The following is a 16,283-nucleotide window of genomic DNA, read 5'->3' as shown; positions in this document are numbered from 1 at the left end:
AGTTTTGAATACCTCTCACGTGCAGTCACAAGATCCAAAATATGTTTAAACTAAGAAATCGTACATTAGTACGTAATAATGGACAGTTATGTAAGAGGGAGGACAGTCCTGTCTGAAAGAGAGACGGCAATGTTGTCGTGAAACTGCAATAGCGACAATGAACGTGTGGGGGATAAGCGAAAGCGTATTTTCTTAGTGGACAGCGACTCTTTGCGCACAAGACCAAGGAGTGCAGAAACAATGAGTATGAACGTAAAAGCACTGTACTGAAATAATTATTTTGGAAAAATACAAGTACTTAAAAAAAGGCCACACAAATCAGAAGAACACCAAATATTTGTATATAATGGTTCTAAATATTAACGGTAAAAAAGTTATTGTACGGTACCCTCTAAAACATCGAGGCAAGTACAGCAAAGCACACCACAGGTTAAGACGTAAACATTTTTATACGAAAAGCGAGAGAATCATTAAACTGTCACGTTACCTGTCGTAGTATATTTCTTGTAACACAAGAAAGTGGGCTTAATTACTGTAGGTTCGACATTCCATGTGAAATGCATTTTATTTCCCCAAAGGAAAAATATATGCGAAATAGTTTTTTTGTCATTGTGTGACATGTCTTACCTGTAGAGTAGATGCGGCGGAGTCGCTGGTCTCCGTCAGTCCGGTGCTCCTCGGTATACTGGACACAATGTATCTCGAGCCCTTTGGCACAGGCTGTCTAACCACAAGCTTTCCTTTCCTCGTCTCCGCTAGAAATAAACTGTACCAGTAGGCATCGTTGGAGACCAGAGTAGAATCCGCGATGGTAGAGTTCCTCTCACTGATAACACTGTTCCTGCTGGGAGGAGCCGCTTTGCTGGGCTTTGGTTTCTGACACTTGAGAACGATGGTGACCAATATAGTGATGAGTAACAGAAATGATACCGAGCCCAGTCCGATCACCAGATACAGGTTTAAATCTGAGAAGATGTCATATTCCAAAGGCACCTCAGTCATGTCAGCATAGGTTTTAAGGGCGGTCTCCACCGTGGACAGTTTGATGGTCACTGTAGCAGAGAGCGCGGGCTCTCCGTTGTCTTTGGCGATCACCACCAGCCGCTGGTGACGCGAGTCTCTGTAACTGAACATTCTCATGGTCCGAATCTCTCCGTTGTACTGATCCAAGCTGAATAATGTTGCGTCGGTGTTCTGGAGAAACTGGTACGTAATTCGTGAGTTGTGCACTGAATCAGAGTCTATCGCAATGACTTTGGCTATCAGAGTTCCTTTATCGGTGGATCTCGGGATCTTTTCCTCAACCACAGAGCCGTGCGCGCGCCATGGAGACACTATAACGGGCGTGTTGTCGTTCTGATCCATGATAATAATGTGAACAGTCACGTTACTGCTGAGTGGAGGGACACCAGAGTCTCGGGCCTCGATGTGAAAAAGAAACTCCTTCTCTATCTCATAATCAAACGTCTTTAGCGCGTAAAGATTACCGTTCTCTGGGTTAATGGAGAAGAGCATGGACATCGAGGTGTTCATTATTTCCTTCTCTATTATAAAATAAACTAGATACTGGTTTTCATGGAGATCTGGGTCTATAGCCGTTAAAGAGCTCAGTAAAGCTCCAGGTGCGTTATTCTCCATAACAGGTATCGTGTAGAACGTCTGAGGAAACTGAGGAACATTGTCGTTCACGTCCAGTAGCTCTACAGTTATAGTTTCATTATCAGATAACGGCGGGTTGCCCCTGTCAGTCACAGTAATAGTGATGTCATATTCTGGCATTTTTTCGCGGTCTAACGGCTCTGAAACTATTAACTCATAATAATTATCAGACGATTCTTTAAGCGCAAAAGGCAAATGATCAGATATATTAATATCTACCTGTCCATTTTCTCCTGAATCTTTATCACTCACACTAACAAGTGCAATGACTGTATTTACAGGAATATCCTCTTTTACTGGACTAGACAATGACTTGATAGATATTTCAGGATGATTGTCATTCATATCAGTGACTGAAATCTTTACTTTACACTTTCCAGATAGACTATTGACTGCTTTATCTGTTGCTATAATTTCCATGTCATAAATCCTGAAATCCTCATAATTGATAATTTCTTTCACTCGGATTTCTCCATTGTCAGGATTCAGGCGGAATGTCTGTTGTGTCTTCTCTGATGTATAGAGACTATATGAATAAATAATTTCGGAATTTAAACCTTTGTCTTTATCTGTTGCATTTAATTTTACAACGAGACTTCCTATAGGCGCGTTTTCTGTTAGATTTATAGTATAACTGTCTTTATCGAATTGAGGGGTGTTGTCATTCGTGTCCAGTACGCGCACAATAATGCTAGCTGTGCCAGAGCGCGCAGGGACTCCTCCATCCACAGCAGTGAGTATCAGATTGTGTAAAGCTTGTTGTTCTCTGTCTAAAGCCTTTTTTAAAATTAAATCAGCAAATTTTGAACCATCCCTCCCTGTCTGTATTTCAATGTCAAAATGTTCACTCTCACTTAAGTGATAGGTTTTAATAGAATTCGAACCAATATCAGGGTCTACCGCATTACTCAGTGAAAATCTCTCTCCGGCCGCTGTGGCTTCAGAAATATCCAGATTTATGGTACCCCTCCAAAACTTTGGAGAATTATCATTTATATCCACAATTTCAATTTCTATGTTAAATATGCGCACGGGGTTCTCGAGTGTCATTTCCAATTTGATAAAACATGTTGTTGCTGTTTTAGATGTACAGAGATATTCTCTATCCATCTTTTCTAATATGAAGAGATCTCCTGTCTCTTTATTGACATCTAGATATTTTTTGTTGGATCTAATGTCAAGTCTCATTTTTCGCCCGGCCAGTGTTTTCACATCCAGTCCTAAATCTGATGCTAAATTCGCGACGACTGATCCTTCCTCCATTTCCTCTGGGATGGAATAATGTGTAACAGCGCGCACTGTGTCCAAAAGAACGGAGATAATAAATATCCATACGTACCTCCTTCTCTGTGACCGTCTGTAGCTCTCCATTCTGTAATGTTTAAGACTGTTTCACTCGTAATCCTAAAACAGACAGCGTGTAACAAATAAAGGACTCGAGAAAGCTCCTGCTCGTGCGCACGTCTTTGTTCGATATCTTACCATGAAATCCTGTCAAGGCGTCACTGATTAATATGACAAAAAAGCATTTTGTTATAGAACAGCGACACTCAGTGTTTAGTGTGAACACGCATAGGATAAAAAGGAAATACACTATTAAAATGATGGGGTGTTTTCAATCTAGCACTTAGGTTAAATTAACAAAAAAGTTTATATTTGACCCAACAATGTATTGAAATCATTTCGAATTTTCGGCTGAAACCCGACACAAGTTAACTTATTTTTTTCTTTAAAGTTTTTGTTATTGTTTATTACGCGCAGACAAAAAATTATAATAATAAAAATGGAAATTAAAAGGAAATAAAAAAGTTATCTTTAAACGTAACGGAAATAAAAAAAACGAAACATGAAAGTAAGAATGATATTTGTCGATCTAGAAACACTTGTTATTTATACAACGAAACACTTTGACATATACTTGCCATAAAATTTGGAATGAAATTGTGATTTAGACGTAATCACAAACAGAACAAAAAAAATCCGTAAAAATAGGGCACAATATATTGTATTATTATGAAGGAATTTTCCGTATTCATTTTTTACAGTTGTTTTAGCTGTATTTTACATTTTGCACTGCATTAAATAAAATTTTAGCATTAACGGAAATGTCCGTTTTCTGCCAGTACTTTATCCGGTACGGGATTTTTTTGCAGTGAATATTGAGAGGGATTTTATTACCTGTAGAGTAGAAGCAGCAGAGTCGCTGGTCTCAGTCAGTCCGGTGCTTCTCGGTATACTGGACACGATGTATCTCGAGCCCTTTGGCACAGGCTGTCTCACCACAAGCTTTCCTTTCCTCGTCTCCGCTAGAAATAAACTGTACCAGTAGGCATCGTTGGAGACCAGAGTAGAATCCGCGATGGTAGAGTTCCTCTCACTGATAACACTGTTCCTGCTGGGAGGAGCCGCTTTGCTGGGCTTTGGTTTCTGACACTTGAGAACGATGGTGACCAATATAGTGATGAGTAACAGAAATGATACCGAGCCCAGTCCGATCACCAGATACAGGTTTAAATCTGAGAAGATGTCATATTCCAAAGGCACCTCAGTCATGTCAGCATAGGTTTTAAGGGCGGTCTCCACCGTGGACAGTTTGATGGTCACTGTAGCAGAGAGCGCGGGCTCTCCGTTGTCTTTGGCGATCACCACCAGCCGCTGGTGACGCGAGTCTCTGTAACTGAACATTCTCATGGTCCGAATCTCTCCGTTGTACTGATCCAAGCTGAATAATGTTGCGTCGGTGTTCTGGAGAAACTGGTACGTAATTCGTGAGTTGTGCACTGAATCAGAGTCTATCGCAATGACTTTAGCTATCAGAGTTCCTTTATCGGTGGATCTCGGGATCTTTTCCTCAACCACAGAGCCGTGCGCGCGCCATGGAGACACTATAACGGGCGTGTTGTCGTTCTGATCCATGATAATAATGTGAACAGTCACGTTACTGCTGAGTGGAGGGACACCAGAGTCTCGGGCCTCGATGTGAAAAAGAAACTCCTTCTCTATCTCATAATCAAACGTCTTTAGCGCGTAAAGATTACCGTTCTCTGGGTTAATGGAGAAGAGCATGGACATCGAGGTGTTTACTATTTCCTTCTCTATTATAAAATAAACTAGATACTGGTTTTCATGGAGATCTGGGTCTATAGCAGTTAAAGAGCTCAGTAAAGCTCCAGGAGGGTTATTCTCCATAACAGGTATCGTGTAGAACGTCTGAGGAAACTGAGGAACATTGTCGTTCACGTCCAGTAGCTCTACAGTTATAGTTTCATTATCAGATAACGGCGGGTTGCCCCTGTCAGTCACAGTAATAGTGATGTCATATTCTGGCATTTTTTCACGGTCTAACGGCTTTGAAACTATTAACTCATAATAATTATCAGATGATTCTTTAAGCGCAAAAGGCAAATGATCAGATATATTAATATCTACCTGTCCATTTTCTCCGGAATCTTTATCACTCACACTAACAACTGCAATGACTGTATTTACAGGAATATCCTCTTTTACTGGACTAGACAATGACTTGATAGAAATTTCAGGATGATTGTCATTCATATCTGTGACTAAAATCTTTACTTTACACTTTCCAGAGAGACTATTGACTGCTTTATCTGTTGCTATAATTTCCATGTCATAAATCCTGAAATCCTCATAATTTATCATTTCTTTCACTCTGATTTCTCCGTTTTCATGGTTCAGACTGAATGTCTGCTGCGTTTTCTCTGAGGTATAGAGACTATATGAATAAATAATTTCGGAATTTGAGCTCTCGTCTTTATCTGTTGCATTTAGTTTTACCACAAGACTTCCGATAGGCGCATTTTCTGTTAGATTTATAGTATAACTGTCTTTATCAAATTGAGGGGCGTTGTCATTCGTGTCCAGTACGCGCACAATAATGCTAGCTGTGCCAGAGCGCGCAGGGACCCCTCCATCCACAGCAGTGAGTATCAGATTATGTAAGGCTTGTTTTTCTCTGTCTAAAGCCTTTTTCAAAATTAAATCAGTAAATTTTGAACCATCCCTCCCTGTCTGTATTTCAATGTCAAAATGTTCACTCTCACTTAAGTGGTACGTTTTAATAGAATTCGAGCCAATATCAGGGTCCACCGCATTGCTTAGTGAAAATCTTTCTCCAGCCGCTGTAGATTCTGAAATATCCAGATGGATGGTATCCCTCCAAAACTGTGGGGAATTGTCATTTATATCCACAATTTCAATTTCTATGTTAAATATGCGCACGGGCTTCTCGAGTGTCATTTCCAATTTGATAAAACACAACGTTCCTGTTTTGGTTGTACATAAATATTCTCTGTCTATCTTTTCTAATATATAGAGCTCCCCCGTCTCTTTGTTGACATCGAGATATTTTTTGTTAGATCGAATATCGAGACGCATTTTTCGCCTGCTGAGTGTTTTCACGTCCAGTCCCAAATCGACCGCTAAATTTGCAACAACAGATCTTTCCTCCATTTCTTCCGGGATGGAATAATGTGTAACAGCATACGCTGTGCCCAAAACAATCGAGAAAATCAGTATCCATACATACCTCCATGCCTGTGACTGTCTGTACTTCTCCATTCTGTAATGTTTAAGATAGATGTACCCGACCCGCAATCCTTAAACACACAAAGAAACGAACAAGGGACTCGACAAAGCTCCTGGTGCGCGCGTCTTTGTGCAATATTGCCCCATGAAACTCTGTCATGGCGTCACTGATATGACAAAAAAGCATTTTGTTAGAGAACAGCGACACTCGGTGAGTTAAGTGTGAAGATACATAGCATAAAAGGTAACATATTCTGAAAAGCTGGGTTTCTTTTTCAACACAGTAGGGTAAATTAACAAAAAAGTTTACATTTGACTCAACAATGGATTGAAACAACTCTGAATTTTGGGCTGGAACCCATAGATTAATTCACAACCCAACTGTTGCACTCGCCCTTTTTTTTTACCTAACTCTGGTTTGAAAATAACCACGCATTTTGAAGTGTAATTTTCTATATTTATTATTGCAATTAATTCCATTTTGTTTTCTCGTTGAAATTGTTGTTATTTTTGATTGCGCGCAGCCAAAAATCCAATAGCCATAAAAAAATCTAAAATAGCAACAATCTAAAATAGCAAAGAAATTAAACGTTATATTTAAACGTTGGTCCTGGAATAAAGAAAGCGAAACATGAGATGTTATTTGTCAAGCTAGAAACTATAAACCCTTTTTATTTATACAACGTGACATTCTAACGCACAAGAATCAAAATTCTGAAAAGGATTTTATTACCTGTAGAGTAGAAGCAGCAGAGTCGCTGGTCTCAGTCAGTCCGGTGCTTCTCGGTATACTGGACACGATGTATCTCGAGCCCTTTGGCACAGGCTGTCTCACCACAAGCTTTCCTTTCCTCGTCTCCGCTAGAAATAAACTGTACCAGTAGGCATCGTTGGAGACCAGAGTAGAATCCGCGATGGTAGAGTTCCTCTCACTGATAACACTGTTCCTGCTGGGAGGAGCCGCTTTGCTGGGCTTTGGTTTCTGACACTTGAGAACGATGGTGACCAATATGGTGATGAGTAACAGGAATGATACCGAGCCCAGTCCGATCACCAGATACAGGTTTAAATCTGAGAAGATGTCATATTCCAAAGGCACCTCAGTCATGTCAGCATAGGTTTTAAGGGCGGTCTCCACCGTGGACAGTTTGATGGTCACTGTAGCAGAGAGCGCGGGCTCTCCGTTGTCTTTGGCGATCACCACCAGCCGCTGGTGACGCGAGTCTCTGTAACTGAACATTCTCATGGTCCGAATCTCTCCGTTGTACTGATCCAAGCTGAATAATGTTGCGTCGGTGTTCTGGAGAAACTGGTACGTAATTCGTGAGTTGTGCACTGAATCAGAGTCTATCGCAATGACTTTAGCTATCAGAGTTCCTTTATCGGTGGATCTCGGGATCTTTTCCTCAACCACAGAGCCGTGCGCGCGCCATGGAGACACTATAACGGGCGTGTTGTCGTTCTGATCCATGATAATAATGTGAACAGTCACGTTACTGCTGAGTGGAGGGACACCAGAGTCTCGGGCCTCGATGTGAAAAAGAAACTCCTTCTCTATCTCATAATCAAACGTCTTTAGCGCGTAAAGATTACCGTTCTCTGGGTTAATGGAGAAGAGCATGGACATGGAGATGTTTACTATTTCCTTCTCTATTATAAAATAAACTAGATACTGGTTTTCATGGAGATCTGGGTCTATAGCAGTTAAAGAGCTCAGTAAAGCTCCAGGAGGGTTATTTTCCATAACAGGTATCGTGTAGAACGTCTGAGGAAACTGAGGAACATTGTCGTTCACGTCCAGTAGCTCTACAGTTATAGTTTCATTATCAGATAACGACGGGTTGCCCCTGTCAGTCACAGTAATAGTGATGTCATATTCTGGCATTTTTTCACGGTCTAACGGCTCTGAAACTATTAACTCATAATAATTATCAGATGATTCTTTAAGCGCAAAAGGCAAATGATCAGATATATTAATATCTACCTGTCCATTTTCTCCTGAATCTTTATCACTCACACTAACAACTGCAATGACTGTATTTACAGGAATATCCTCTTTTACTGGACTAGACAATGACTTGATAGAAATTTCAGGATGATTGTCATTCATATCTGTGACTAAAATCTTTACTTTACACTTTCCAGATAGACTATTGACTGCTTTATCTGTTGCTATAATTTCCATGTCATAAATCCTGAAATCCTCATAATTAATCATTTCTTTAACTCTAATTTCTCCGTTCTCGTGATTCAGACTAAAAGTCTGCTGTGTTTTCTCTGAGGTATAGAGACTATATGAGTAAATAATTTCGGAATTTGAGCCCTCGTCTTTATCTGTTGCATTTAGTTTTACCACAAGATTTCCTATAGGAGCGTTTTCTGTTAGATTTATAGTATAACTGTCTTTATCAAATTGAGGGGCGTTGTCATTCGTGTCCAGTACGCGCACAATAATGCTAGCTGTGCCAGAGCGCGCAGGGACACCTCCATCCAGAGCAGTGAGTATCAGATTGTGTAAAGCTTGTTCTTCTCTGTCTAAAGCCTTTTTTAGAATCAAATCAGCAAATTTTGAACCATCCCTCCCTGTCTGTATTTCAATGTCAAAATGTTCACTTTCACTTAAGTGATAGGTTTTAATAGAATTCGAGCCAATATCAGGGTCCACCGCATTACTGAGAGAAAATCTCTCTCCAGCCGCTGTAGATTCTGAAATATCCAGATGGATGCTGTCCCTTCGAAAATGGGGTGCATTATCATTTATATCAACAATTTCAATTTCTATGTTAAATATGCGCACAGGATTCTCGAGAATCACTTCCGTTTTAATAAAGCATGTTGTTGCCGTTTTAGATATACAGAGAAATTCTCTATCCATCTTCTCTAAAATGAAGAGCTCCCCAGTCTCTTTTTTGACATCGAGATATTTTTTGTTAGATATGATATCGAGTCGCATTCTTCGCCTGCCCAGTGTTTTCACGTCCAGTCCCAAATCTGACGCTAAATTTGCAACGACAGATCCTTCCTCCATTTCTTCTGGGATGGAATAATGTGTAACAGCGCAAGATGTGTCCAAAACAATTGAGAAAATCATTAGCCATACATACCTCCGTGACTGTCTGTAATTCTCCATTCTGTAACGTTTAAGATAGCTGTATCACTCGTAATCCTTAAACACACAATAAAACGAATAAGGTACTTAACAAAGCTCCTGCTCGCGCGCGCGTCTTTGTGCGGTATCTGCCCATGAAAATCTGTCATGGCGTCAATGATGAATATGACCAAAAGCATTTTGTTAGAGAACAGCGACACTCGGTGAATTTAGTGTAAACATGCATAGAATAAAAGGAAGTAAGCCATTAAAAATGCTGGGGTATTTTCAACAAAGCAGTTGGGTTAAATTAACAACAAAAAAAGTTTATATCTGACCCAACAATAGGTTGAAATAACTCAAAATTTAGGGCTGAAAGCCAGCATGAGGTAATTCAAAATCCAACGGTTGGATTCGTCCTTTTTTGACCTAACTCTGGTTTAAAATTAACCAAGCATTTTGAAGTGTAATTTTCTAATTTTATTCTCGTAATTAATTAAACTTCGTTTTTTCGTTGAAGTTGTATATTGTTGATTAAGCGCTGCCAAAAATACTGTAATCATATCAATGGAAAATATAAAATAAATAAAACGTTAAATGTAGGTGTTGGAAAAAAGAAAACGAAACCTGACAGTAAATATGTTATTTATCCATCTAGAAACATAAAACCTTGCTATTTGTACAACGTAACATTTTGACGCATAAGAATAAGAATATTGACAATGGTTTTATTACCTGTAGAGTAGAAGCAGCAGAGTCGCTGGTCTCAGTCAGTCCGGTGCTTCTCGGTATACTGGACACGATGTATCTCGCGCCCTTTGGCACAGGCTGTCTCACCACAAGCTTTCCTTTCCTCGTCTCCGCTAGAAATAAACTGTACCAGTAGGCATCGTTGGAGACCAGAGTAGAATCCGCGATGGTAGAGTTCCTCTCACTGATAACACTGTTCCTGCTGGGAGGAGCCGCTTTGCTGGGCTTTGGTTTCTGACACTTGAGAACGATGGTGACCAATATAGTGATGAGTAACAGGAATGATACCGAGCCCAGTCCGATCACCAGATACAGGTTTAAATCTGAGAAGATGTCATATTCCAAAGGCACCTCAGTCATGTCAGCATAGGTTTTAAGGGCGGTCTCCACCGTGGACAGTTTGATGGTCACTGTAGCAGAGAGCGCGGGCTCTCCGTTGTCTTTGGCGATCACCACCAGCCGCTGGTGACGCGAGTCTCTGTAACTGAACATTCTCATGGTCCGAATCTCTCCGTTGTACTGATCCAAGCTGAATAATGTTGCGTCGGTGTTCTGGAGAAACTGGTACGTAATTCGTGAGTTGTGCACTGAATCAGAGTCTATCGCAATGACTTTGGCTATCAGAGTTCCTTTATCGGTGGATCTCGGGATCTTTTCCTCAACCACAGAGCCGTGCGCGCGCCATGGAGACACTATAACGGGCGTGTTGTCGTTCTGATCCATGATAATAATGTGAACAGTCACGTTACTGCTGAGTGGAGGGACACCAGAGTCTCGGGCCTCGATGTGAAAAAGAAACTCCTTCTCTATCTCATAATCAAACGTCTTTAGCGCGTAAAGATTACCGTTCTCTGGGTTAATGGAGAAGAGCATGGACATCGAGGTGTTCACTATTTCCTTCTCTATTATAAAATAAACTAGATACTGGTTTTCATGGAGATCTGGGTCTATAGCCGTTAAAGAGCTCAGTAAAGCTCCAGGTGCGTTATTCTCCATAACAGGTATCGTGTAGAACGTCTGAGGAAACTGAGGAACATTGTCGTTCACGTCCAGTAGCTCTACAGTTATAGTTTCATTATCAGATAACGACGGGTTGCCCCTGTCAGTCACAGTAATAGTGATGTCATATTCTGGCCTTTTTTCACGGTCTAACGGCTCTGAAACTATTAACTCATAATAATTATCAGATGATTCTTTAAGCGCAAAAGGCAAATGATCAGAAATATTAATATCTACCTGTCCATTTTCTCCTGAATCTTTATCACTCACACTAACAACTGCAATGACTGTATTTACAGGAATATCCTCTTTCACTGGACTAGACAGTGACTTTATGGAAATTTCAGGACGATTGTCATTCATATCTGTGACTAAAATCTTTACTTTACACTTTCCAGATAGACTATTGACTCCTTTATCTGTTGCTATAATTTCCATGTCATAAATCCTGAAATCCTCGTAATTTATCATTTCTTTCACTCTAATTTCTCCATTGTCAGGATTCAGACTGAAAGTCTGTTGTGTTTTCTCTGAGGTATAGAGACTGTACGAATAAATTATTTCGGAATTTGAGCCCTCGTCTTTGTCTATTGCATTTACTTTTACCACAAGATTTCCTATAGGCGCGTTTTCTGTTAGATTTATAGTATAACTATCTTTATCGAATTGAGGGGCGTTGTCGTTTGTGTCCAGTACGCGCAAAATAATGCTAGCTGTGCCAGAACGCGCAGGGACCCCTCCATCTACAGCTGTGAGTATCAGATTATAAAGCGTCTGCTCCTCGCGATCCAATGCTTTCATCAGAATTAAATCAGCAAATTTAGATCCATCCCTGCCAGTTTGTATTTCGAGATTAAAGTGAGAATTGTCACTCAAGTAATACGAATGTACTGAATTGCTTCCGATGTCTGGATCAAAAGCGTTGTTCAAAGAAAATCTCTCTCCGGCTGGAGTAGACTCTGAAATATCCAAAGGCATTGTGTCTCTCCTAAAATGTGGCGCATTGTCATTGATATCAGTTATCTCTATTTCGATGTTAAACATTCGTATTGGGTTTTCTATCGTTGCATCTAGCTTCAGAAAGCAGGTTAATTTGGAATTGCAGAGGTGTTCTCTGTCGATCTTTTCAAGAACATAGAGATCCCCGGATTCTTTGTTAATATCAAGATATTTTTTGGAAGCAATCGTATCCAAACGTATCTTCCGTCTATTTAACGTTTTAACATCCAGCCCGAGATCAGCTGCCAAATTTGCAACCACGGATCCTTCCTCCATCTCCTCAGGAATAGAGTAGTGAGTTACTGTATTTACGGTTTTAAGGGATCCGGAGAGAAAAAGAAAAAACCAAACGTACCTTGAAATCCGGCTATGTGCTATCAAATTACACTCCATAGTTCGTGTTCACCGTTTTCTATTCTTTTAAATCACAAAATTCAAAAGGTAAAAATGCATTTAAAATATACTCCGTGCAATAAGGTAAATATGAAAAATAAATAAAACGTTCACAGTCAAATGAAAGGACGTGTGGAAGCCTACAGCAAAAGATGTCTGCAGCGTTGTCTGCACAATCCATGTCATGATGTTGATTGTTATATGGTTATATGTTTTAATGGTGAACAGCGACTCTCTGCGCATAAAAAGGAGGAGTGCACATCGATGCGCAAAACATCGATACAAAATAATGAAATAAAAATGGTCCACGTTGAATATGTATTTGCATTGTGAGAGGCTGTTTAAAAATGAAATACATTAAAAAAATTCAGAAATGAAAGAAAGTACTTGAAACAGTAAAACAAGAATCACATTTGAAACGTAGGCTATATGCCATAAAAAATTAAACCACACTCCACTTTGTGCAAACTTTTTATAGTATTTTTTATAGTTTTTAAGTTGCAAAATAGACCAACAAAATACTAAGATATTTAGTAAGAAAAAAACACATCTTACCTGTAGAGTAGAAGCAGCAGAGTCGCTGGTCTCAGTCAGTCCGGTGCTTCTCGGTATACTGGACACGATGTATCTCGAGCCCTTTGGCACAGGTTGTCTCACCACAAGCTTTCCTTTCCTCGTCTCCGCTAGAAATAAACTGTACCAGTAGGCATCGTTGGAGACCAGAGTAGAATCCGCGATGGTAGAGTTCCTCTCACTGATAACACTGTTCCTGCTGGGAGGAGCCGCTTTGCTGGGCTTTGGTTTCTGACACTTGAGAACGATGGTGACCAATATAGTGATGAGTAACAGAAATGATACCGAGCCCAGTCCGATCACCAGATACAGGTTTAAATCTGAGAAGATGTCATATTCCAAAGGCACCTCAGTCATGTCAGCATAGGTTTTAAGGGCGGTCTCCACCGTGGACAGTTTGATGGTCACTGTAGCAGAGAGCGCGGGCTCTCCGTTGTCTTTGGCGATCACCACCAGCCGCTGGTGACGCGAGTCTCTGTAACTGAACATTCTCATGGTCCGAATCTCTCCGTTGTACTGATCCAAGCTGAATAATGTTGCGTCGGTGTTCTGGAGAAACTGGTACGTAATTCGTGAGTTGTGCACTGAATCAGAGTCTATCGCAATGACTTTAGCTATCAGAGTTCCTTTATCGGTGGATCTCTGGATCTTTTCCTCAACCACAGAGCCGTGCGCGCGCCATGGAGACACTATAACGGGCGTGTTGTCGTTCTGATCCATGATAATAATGTGAACAGTCACGTTACTGCTGAGTGGAGGGACACCAGAGTCTCGGGCCTCGATGTGAAAAAGAAACTCCTTCTCTATCTCGTAATCAAACGTCTTTAGTGCGTAAAGATTACCGTTCTCTGGGTTAATGGAGAACAGCATGGATATAGAGGTGTTCAATATTTCCTTCTCTATTATAAAATAAACTAGGTACTGGTTTTCATGGAGATCTGGGTCTATAGCTGTTAAAGAGCTCAGTAAAGCTCCAGGTGCGTTATTCTCCATAACAGGTATCGTATAGAACGTTTGAGGAAACCGTGGCGCGTTATCATTGACATCCAGTAAATGAACCGTTATAGTTTCATTATCAGACAATGGAGGATTGCCTCTATCAGTCACAACCAACGTTATCTCGTATTCTGGGACCATTTCACGATCTAAAGTTTTGGACACTAATAATTCGTAGAGATAATCCGATGATTTGTTTAAAATAAACGGTAGCAGCATGTTCATTGTTAAATTCATTTTACCGTTATCCCCCGTGTCTCTGTCAGTAACAGCCACCAGAGCAATAACAGAGCCAACTGGGATGTTTTCCTCCACGGTATTTTTAAGGGATTTTATTGCTATTTCAGGATAGTTATCATTCACATCGTTGACATACACCGTCACTCTGCATTGCCCTGCTAGTGGAATTGGGCCGTTGTCTTTAGCCTCAACAAACATTTCAAATATTTTCATATCTTCATAATCAACGGTGCCCTTAACTGCTATATTGCCAGTGTTTGGATTCAAAGAGAACAACATCTGCGTTTTCTCGGAAGTATAAAGGGTAAATGAATATGTAATTTCTGCGTTCGACCCCTCATCAGCATCCGTGGCGTTTAATTTAATAACGATAGTGCCAGTAGGAGAATTTTCACTAATGTTCAGAGAATAAACCGCTTGTTCGAATTGAGGGGCGTTGTCATTTGTGTCCAGAACGCGCACAATAATACTAGCTGTGCCAGAGCGCGCGGGGACTCCGCCATCAATGGCCGTAAGTATGAGATTATGAACGGCATTCCCTTCCCTGTCTAGTGCCTTCATGAGGACCAAATCGACATATTTCGTTCCATCACTCCCAGAATGTATATCAACACTAAAATGATCACTTTCACTTAGTTTATATGTCTTAACGGTATTAGCACCAACGTCCGGGTCAAAGGCGTTGGGCAAAGAAAATCTCTCCCCCGGTGATGCGGACTCTGAGACGTCCAATTCAATTTTGTCTCGTCGAAAATGAGGAGCATTGTCGTTGATGTCTGTGATGCCCAATTCAATATTAAATATTCGCAGTGGGCTTTCAATTATTAAGTCTAACTTTAAAAAGCACGTCGTTTTTGTAGTACACAAAGATTCCCTATCGATTTTTTCAACAACAGTTAGCTCACCAGTCTTTTTATTAACGTCAAGATATTTGTTGTTATGGAAAATATCAAGTTTTACCTCTCGCTGTTCTAATCCACTTATATCCAGTCCCAAATCAGCGGCCAGATTCGCAACGACTGACCCGCGCTCCATCTCCTCTGGTATAGAATAGCGCGTCACACACCATACCGTGTTCCAAAGTACAAAGAAATACGGCGTCCATAGAATAACCGCCTTCATCGTGGAAATCATGAAGAACAGAAAGAATCACTCAAATCAAATCAGTCAAATGTATTTGCCTCTCATTATATGTTCCACAAAACGTCTGTTCAGATTGCCTTTTAAAATAATCTAATAAAAATTGACGCGCGTCCGCAGAAATGATGCTTCTCTCAGTAACTCTCACTATTGTGGCCAATGATAACGACCCTTTAAATGGACTCTGTGTCATTTACTGGCCAACAGCGACATGCTGAGGAGGTAACAAACTATAACATGATCAGAGAGGGAGCTATACGACAAAGAAGGTAAAAGTTAAGAACATACAGAGTGAAACGGTTTCAGCACCACTGTACTGGAAAGCGACATTTGAATCGTGTTTTCCCCATCGCTGTCCAAAACTCTAGTGCTGAAGTCACGCGCTCTCTCTCTCCCAATTTCAGTTTCAAGGTACTTTATCGGCATGATTGCGTGTTCTTACATTATTGCCAAAGCATTGAACATATAACTAAAGACATACAATAAGAAGAAGAATCAGAAAGAGCTGTATTGCCAAGTATGTTTGCACATACAAGGAATTTGTTTTGGTGACAGGAGCATCCAGAACACAGAAACAGCAACAACAGTACACAGAGACCATAACACAATAGAATACAGTACACAATGATTTAAATAAGGGCCTATGGGTATAAAAAATTAAGAAATACAATACAATAAACATAAGATAAAGATATAGAGAGTGTAAAGCTATGTAAATATGTACAAGTAAAAAATAAGAATAGACTATTGTAGTACAAGTACAAACATTATAGTGAAATTAAAATTAGGTGCTAAGTAGAAGATAAAATACAGAATAAAATATAAAACTAAAGTGTGTAAATTAACAAATTGATTAAAATATAAACAATTAAAATATATATAAAATGTACATTTTAGG

General features: G+C 40.2%; 5 protein-coding genes across 6 annotated transcripts; all 5 read right to left on the bottom strand.

Moving 5' to 3' along the window:
- Position 1: 1 nt before the first annotated feature.
- LOC130563914 (protocadherin alpha-C2-like) lies at positions 2 to 3,030 on the bottom strand. Its single transcript, XM_057349718.1, has 2 exons — positions 628 to 3,030; positions 2 to 112 (listed from the first exon to the last, which is right to left on the bottom strand). The coding sequence occupies exons 1-2, from the start codon at positions 3,028 to 3,030 to the stop codon at positions 26 to 28; spliced, it is 2,490 nt and encodes an 829-aa protein (XP_057205701.1). The 3' UTR covers positions 2 to 25.
- Positions 2,938 to 6,359, bottom strand: LOC130563919 (protocadherin alpha-C2-like). The gene is made up of 2 exons (XM_057349730.1): positions 3,838 to 6,359; positions 2,938 to 3,063 (listed from the first exon to the last, which is right to left on the bottom strand). Exons 1-2 carry the CDS (start codon positions 6,238 to 6,240, stop codon positions 3,052 to 3,054), a joined length of 2,415 nt encoding a protein of 804 aa, XP_057205713.1. The 5' UTR covers positions 6,241 to 6,359; the 3' UTR covers positions 2,938 to 3,051.
- On the bottom strand, positions 6,286 to 9,337 carry LOC130563918 (protocadherin alpha-C2-like). The gene is made up of 2 exons (XM_057349729.1): positions 6,941 to 9,337; positions 6,286 to 6,374 (listed from the first exon to the last, which is right to left on the bottom strand). The coding sequence occupies exons 1-2, from the start codon at positions 9,335 to 9,337 to the stop codon at positions 6,372 to 6,374; spliced, it is 2,400 nt and encodes a 799-aa protein (XP_057205712.1). The 3' UTR covers positions 6,286 to 6,371.
- On the bottom strand, positions 9,255 to 12,546 carry LOC130563916 (protocadherin alpha-C2-like). The gene is made up of 2 exons (XM_057349719.1): positions 10,031 to 12,546; positions 9,255 to 9,373 (listed from the first exon to the last, which is right to left on the bottom strand). The coding sequence occupies exons 1-2, from the start codon at positions 12,434 to 12,436 to the stop codon at positions 9,362 to 9,364; spliced, it is 2,418 nt and encodes an 805-aa protein (XP_057205702.1). The 5' UTR covers positions 12,437 to 12,546; the 3' UTR covers positions 9,255 to 9,361.
- LOC130563913 (protocadherin alpha-C2-like) lies at positions 12,247 to 15,549 on the bottom strand. 2 transcript variants are annotated; one of them, XM_057349717.1, is made up of 2 exons: positions 12,992 to 15,544; positions 12,247 to 12,345 (listed from the first exon to the last, which is right to left on the bottom strand). In XM_057349717.1, exons 1-2 carry the CDS (start codon positions 15,377 to 15,379, stop codon positions 12,343 to 12,345), a joined length of 2,391 nt encoding a protein of 796 aa, XP_057205700.1. In that variant the 5' UTR covers positions 15,380 to 15,544; the 3' UTR covers positions 12,247 to 12,342. The 2 variants fall into 2 exon arrangements, with proteins under 2 accessions (XP_057205700.1, XP_057205699.1); XM_057349716.1 differs by lacking the exon at positions 12,247 to 12,345 and adding an exon at positions 12,635 to 12,773 and having other exon boundaries at positions 12,992 to 15,549.
- Between the last annotated feature and the right edge of the window lie 734 nt (positions 15,550 to 16,283).

Source organism: Triplophysa rosa, linkage group LG13 (assembly GCF_024868665.1).
Source record: "Triplophysa rosa linkage group LG13, Trosa_1v2, whole genome shotgun sequence".
Lineage (NCBI taxonomy): Eukaryota > Metazoa > Chordata > Actinopteri > Cypriniformes > Nemacheilidae > Triplophysa > Triplophysa rosa.
This window is presented reverse-complemented; position numbering and strand designations above follow the sequence as displayed.

Bases quoted from the DNA above. Each gene is read 5' to 3' on its own strand.
- LOC130563914 (XM_057349718.1), bottom strand. From the start codon at position 3,030: ATGGAGAGCTACAGACGGTCACAGAGAAGGAGGTACGTATGGATATTT. The intron at 113-627 runs GTAAGACATGTC...TCTCTCTTTCAG, and splicing joins CCGCCGCATCTACTCTACAG to ACAGGACTGTCCTCCCTCTT.
- LOC130563919 (XM_057349730.1), bottom strand. From the start codon at position 6,240: ATGGAGAAGTACAGACAGTCACAGGCATGGAGGTATGTATGGATACTG.
- LOC130563918 (XM_057349729.1), bottom strand. From the start codon at position 9,337: ATGGAGAATTACAGACAGTCACGGAGGTATGTATGGCTAATGATTTTC.
- LOC130563916 (XM_057349719.1), bottom strand. From the start codon at position 12,436: ATGGAGTGTAATTTGATAGCACATAGCCGGATTTCAAGGTACGTTTGG.
- LOC130563913 (XM_057349716.1), bottom strand. From the start codon at position 15,379: ATGATTTCCACGATGAAGGCGGTTATTCTATGGACGCCGTATTTCTTT. The intron at 12,774-12,991 runs GTAAGATGTGTT...ATTTTTAAACAG, and splicing joins CTGCTGCTTCTACTCTACAG to CCTCTCACAATGCAAATACA.